Source organism: Brassica napus, chromosome C4, assembly GCF_020379485.1.
Source record: "Brassica napus cultivar Da-Ae chromosome C4, Da-Ae, whole genome shotgun sequence".
In the NCBI taxonomy this organism is placed as follows: domain Eukaryota; kingdom Viridiplantae; phylum Streptophyta; class Magnoliopsida; order Brassicales; family Brassicaceae; genus Brassica; species Brassica napus.
The window spans coordinates 47,575,251-47,580,620 of NC_063447.1; the positions used below are offsets into that span (position 1 = coordinate 47,575,251).

The following is a 5,370-nucleotide window of genomic DNA, read 5'->3' on the forward strand; positions in this document are numbered from 1 at the left end:
CGGATGAAAATGATGGCGAGCCGGTTGATGATTTCGTCCTAATGAAGACGGCGCATACCAACAAGCACACCGGGGAGATTGATGATGGTGTTGTGAGGGATGTGCTCAGCATGATCGAAACTCAGAAGGAAGACGAAGAGACCCGTCTATCTCATCTTCAAACCGACCTGGACGCCACTTCGACGGCTTCGATCAACTTGTCCCAGATTCGAATCAATGAAATCGTTGAATCGGTATGTTCTTTTTAAAAAAGTTCAATTCATTTATTTCTTTATTTTCATTTTATCATCTTTTCTATTATTTAAATTTGTTTATTTTCTATTTCAGTCGGTTCCAAAGAAGAAGGGACCTTAGGTCGGTTTGGGTCGTCGAGCCCGGTCGGTTCCTCCTTCTGCACCACAGCCCTATGTTGATCCAGAAGTGCTTATGGACCAGTTGAAGGACAAAGATGACTGCATAGCTGCGTTAGAGCAAAAGATGGCGGATCAAGAGGCGGGATGGGAGGCAACGAGGAAGCAGAACGAGCAAATGATGGAGATGATGAAGAGGATGTACCCAAACGAGCAGTTCCTGTAGTTTCTTTCTTTTTTTTTTCAAAAACTCTGAATGTTTTATTTTGGTATGTACAACTTTGAATATTATCTAATATGTTTTCTATTTCAATTTTAATTTTATATTTTCGAATTTCAATTAAAAAAATAAATTTTTAATTTTAAAAAAAAATATTTTTGGGAATATTCCGAGGAAGTGTATCCCTCGGGATATTCCGACGACAACTTCCTCGGAATATTCCGAGGAAGTGTATCCCTCGGGATATTCCGACGACAACTTCCTCGGAATATTCCGAGGAAGTGTATTCCGAGGAGATATGCCCTCGGAATATTCCGATGGCAAAGGTTTCTCGGAATATTCCGACGGCCGAGGTTCGTCGGAATATTCCGATACCTCTTTTCTCTCTGAATGTTTCCGAGGACCGTTCCATCGGAAATATCCGAGGAGATACCGACGAGCAGTCCTAGGAAATGTTTCTTCGGAATGTCCTCGGAATCTTTAATTCTCGGTATTCCCTCGGAATTATCCGAGGAAATTCCGAGAAAATTTTACTTTCCGACGAGAAATTTCCGATGACCATTCTCGTCGGTATGTCCTCGGAATACTGTTATTCCGAAGACATACCGACGATATTTGTCGTCGGAATACCGGTGTTTTCTTGTAGTGTAGTGGTGATTCGGTTCAAATAATAAATTTGAAAATCAACTAATAGCAGAAAAAAAAATCTGGATTCAGTTCAAGTGCAGTGTGTCTAACACGAGTTACAGAAAAACGAAAAATAATAAGATTCCTTAATATTACTGTTTTGGCAAGAAAATATAATTTTATGTTTTTTTTGAGAGAACATATAATTTTACAGTTTCACTGGAAAACATAATTATCTCAGCACAAAACTATAATAATTAAGAAATAAGTATTGATACTATTGGACGTCCATTGACCTGCCTATAGTGTCTATTTGGAATTCAGACATTTTTTGGACCGATGTCTATTACGTACCGACTAATTGTAACCTAAAAGGTAATAGTCTGTGTGGACAGCTCAAATGGACGGACCAATTGAAAGTTTTATACACCATGATGATCCCGAATAGTCCATCCACCAAAAACCTTATTCGTTGTTGAATCTTAACCTGCATCGTAATTGGAGTTTAAATGGCCTGGCCGAGGTCGATTCCAACGGACTCGATGATTTGCAAAAAGATTACTCCTGTTGACCGTATTTGCTTTATTGTTGCTGTTTCCATTCTTTGACGTCTGCCTGAGCCAAGTCTACTGTCAGCTTATGTGACTAAACCTTGTCAATTTTTGAAAATAAAATAAAAAATAGACCTGAATAAATGTGCATGTTATTAACCTGAAATAGTTTCATATAAATCATCCTAAAGAATACATCACATTCCTAAAGAATACGTCCCATATGCACCCATAGACATATCAACATGATTAGATAATCACATTTCAATCCACAAACCGAGATCTATCTTCGTTCCGGCCACCTTCTCCATCCATATACAATCAAGAACGTACCCATATATTTGTCTCCGACCATTACATCAAATCAAACTCTCACGAAGAAGATACTAAGCTCTGGTCCATTATTCCCTTCGGGACTCAACATATAAAACGTCTCTGAATCTTTAGACCCAACGACACGCTCAAAGTAAGCCCTCATGTAAGCCATCTCCGAGTCAGGTCCTTCAGCCTCCGAGTTCCCAGGCAAAACACCAGCACCCATCGAAACCGGTCTTAACAACTCCATCACGTTAAGATCTTCCTCCGTCGCGTCACGTTTCACACCGTACCCCGTTTTCTTACCGTTACAATACATTGTCCATAACGGCTCGTCCATTATCTTAACCTTCTCTTTGTCCGCACGTTTCTCCGTCTCTAAAGCGATCCTAACCATTCCTCCGCTCAATTCCTTTTGTAGCACCATTGTTTGCATCGCTAGCTCGACGACGAGAGATGGAAAACATTTAGAGTTTTCTTGAATTGAGAGGCTTACACGGCCTTTACGGTATCCGAACAAGGTCCCGGAGACTCTTGACCCGCTTGACCCACTTCGATGCTGGTCGGGTAAGCTACCTCCCGGAAGGACCGGGATTTTACAAGCCGCCGGTGTGATGATGGGAAAAGAACGGAACACGGAGCGGAAGACGCGGAAGACTTTCTTGCCTTTTTTCTTGTGTTGGTGAGATGGTTCGAGTAACGTGACGGGCTGACGTGGAGCTGGAGTTGGTGTCGGAGACGCTGAAGGGGTTGAATATGAGTCCGTGGAGGAAGAAGCACCGCTTACCCTTGGCTTTGGCTCCCCCATGGCCATTTACGACGGAGACGTCCACTAAGATACGGCAGCGTTTTTGTTGAATGGTTTTGTCTTGCTATTCGAGAAAAAAAAGATTTTAATCAACTAATTTACATTTGTTTTCTTTGGCTTTTCCTTTCCCACCACACCTTTGAGTTTTTTTTTGGCTTACTATTTTTCTTAGAAATTGGAATGGTTAAATATTTGTGTTCACATTGGGTAATAGTTTATATATAGTTGTTATTTTTATTTTTGAAGTGTGATCAGCCAGCTCTATGCTCTATTTTAAGAAGCTGTTAATCTCAATAGATGTGAAAACAAATCAACCGACAGTTACCAAAAATAGTGAGATGTTCATCAAGCCCTAGTTGTTTGTATAGGTCAATGTTCAACTGTTCAAGTGTAATCTGCTGTAAATCGTCAAGTCCAACTTGGTGTATACTGGATCTTGTAAGTTTGTTACCACAATTCAACCCAACCACGGTTAACTGAATTAAGAAACTGAAAATAAATAAAAACAATAACAAGACGTCGATGAATAATTCAATATATTAAAATAGCATATTGGTGTAACGAATAAAAATTATTTTTAGGCTGTAACAAAAGAAGACAATATAAAAGGCTGAGAGAATAATAAATACGAACATTTATTTGTGTTTTCGTAAAAATGGACTCTCTATTGCATAAGGAACATTGGTCCAAAGAGGTAAAGATGAAGACATAAATAAAGACCCATAAGCAAAACTAGGACAGTAAGAAACAAAGGTCCCTTGTGATTATTGGAAGTTTCTTAAGGTCTGATTCTTAGCTGAATATAAGAACATGTATCTTAATTTTTAACTAAAAAAGTTAAGAACCGGCTCTTAAATAAGAGTTTAAGAAACGGTTCTTAGCTTTTTTAGTTAAAAGTTAAAAAACGGGTTCTTATATTCCGCTAAAAACTCCACCACAAGAACTTCCCAATAATCATGCTTACACAACTACGTATGAATATAAAATCTCTTTTAATTGTTATCTTAAGGATGCACTAGCTATAATTAAGTTTTCTACTTCATGTTTGAATTTGACTTCCTTTAAGGTATAACCGTATAAGCTTCTTTTTATTTGTTGTTCTGTTTTGATACTATTTCAAATTATGAGCCAAACTAGTCAGTTTGTAACAATTATTTAAATAAAGAAAAAAAATCATAAAAAATATCCCAACTAAATTTGATAAACATTTCTTCAACTTATTTTTACTACGTTTTATTTTATGTTCTTTTTAGTTGGTAAAATTATCAATTTCCCTCCGTTTAATTTCTTATGGGGTTTAGTTGAATTGTCACCCTAATTATCTTAATAATTAAATTTAATAAAAATGTATAATATTATGAGTAGAAAAGTAAGAAAAAAAGGTATTAAATGCAAAGTAAGGTATGTGTGTGTAAGAACACAGAGAAGCAGGTAAAGTCATATCAGACACAACACTTAATGCAGAACAAGAATTAAGTAGAGAAAAGAGAGAAGAAAAATGGAAGTTAATGGAGAAGAAGAGAGAATAAGTAGAAGAGAAGATGTAGAAAAAGAAGGTTTTCTCAACTCTCCATGTTCTGCCTTTCACAAAACTGTTCAAGCCATATTGAAATGTCTTGGTCTCGAGTCATCATCATCAATATCACCATCCTCTTCATCATCATCATCATCAGAAGACCATGGAACTGAAATCGTAAGCATCTTGTCACTGCATTTTTATCTTATGGATTATACTACTCAATTTACATATATATATAAGAACATCAAGCGAGATTAGAAGCCAATCCGGAGAATAAGTGTTTAGTAAGCTAAACATACAGATTAAGGAAGTAAGCGTACAAAAGAGGAAGTTTAACATATAAGTAAGAAAGTTAATTAAAAAAAAAAGGAATTAAACCCCAATTGTAGTTGATGACGTTGGAAGTCATTGATATGTGTGGTAAAAGCTAATATTTATGTTGATGAAATAGGTTCAAGAGACAGGATTTATGGCGATGGTAACAAGACTGGTAAGAAGGAGACCAAGGCCACCTTACAGCTCAGGACATCCTGGTCAAATCGATTGATTATGATTAAAGACTTGGGTCTTTGTGTTTGTATGTCTTCTTCATGTTTAAACTCACTTATGGCCGTCTCCATGGCACGGCAGTCTCTTTAAAAAGTATCTAATCCAATAAAATAATAAAAATAATGAAGTTTCGTGTTCAAGCAGCAGCAGGTTTTGATTCCTCGTATATATATATTGAGAAGAAGAATCATCTACAGCTATTTATACATGCTTAATCATCCAACAAGTTATCTTCACTATCACCCATCCACAGAAACGTATCCATTCGACCGTTGGAGACATGCAAATGACTTTAAAAGTTGTGTCTTCTCTCTTTACTCAAGAAGTTTGCATGTTGTATGTATTTATTATTATGTCTAGATCTAAATTAGTTTATATATGTGTTGTAACCAAAATTTACAAATTAAGGAAATCATTCTCTCTTTCTCTCT

General features: G+C 36.8%; 2 protein-coding genes across 2 annotated transcripts; one reads left to right on the forward strand and one right to left on the reverse strand.

The window, feature by feature from the left end:
• Positions 1 to 1,309: 1,309 nt before the first annotated feature.
• LOC106374617 (protein MIZU-KUSSEI 1-like) lies at positions 1,310 to 3,206 on the reverse strand. Its single transcript, XM_013814606.3, has one exon. It carries the CDS (start codon positions 2,875 to 2,877, stop codon positions 2,113 to 2,115), a length of 765 nt encoding a protein of 254 aa, XP_013670060.1. The 5' UTR covers positions 2,878 to 3,206; the 3' UTR covers positions 1,310 to 2,112.
• A 634-nt stretch (positions 3,207 to 3,840) lies between these two features.
• Positions 3,841 to 5,370, forward strand: LOC125586312 (elicitor peptide 6-like). The gene is made up of 2 exons (XM_048756294.1): positions 3,841 to 4,564; positions 4,842 to 5,370. Exons 1-2 carry the CDS (start codon positions 4,370 to 4,372, stop codon positions 4,935 to 4,937), a joined length of 291 nt encoding a protein of 96 aa, XP_048612251.1. The 5' UTR covers positions 3,841 to 4,369; the 3' UTR covers positions 4,938 to 5,370.

Bases quoted from the DNA above. Each gene is read 5' to 3' on its own strand.
- LOC125586312 (XM_048756294.1), top strand. From the start codon at position 4,370: ATGGAAGTTAATGGAGAAGAAGAGAGAATAAGTAGAAGAGAAGATGTA. The intron at 4,565-4,841 runs GTAAGCATCTTG...TTGATGAAATAG, and splicing joins AAGACCATGGAACTGAAATC to GTTCAAGAGACAGGATTTAT.
- LOC106374617 (XM_013814606.3), bottom strand. From the start codon at position 2,877: ATGGCCATGGGGGAGCCAAAGCCAAGGGTAAGCGGTGCTTCTTCCTCC.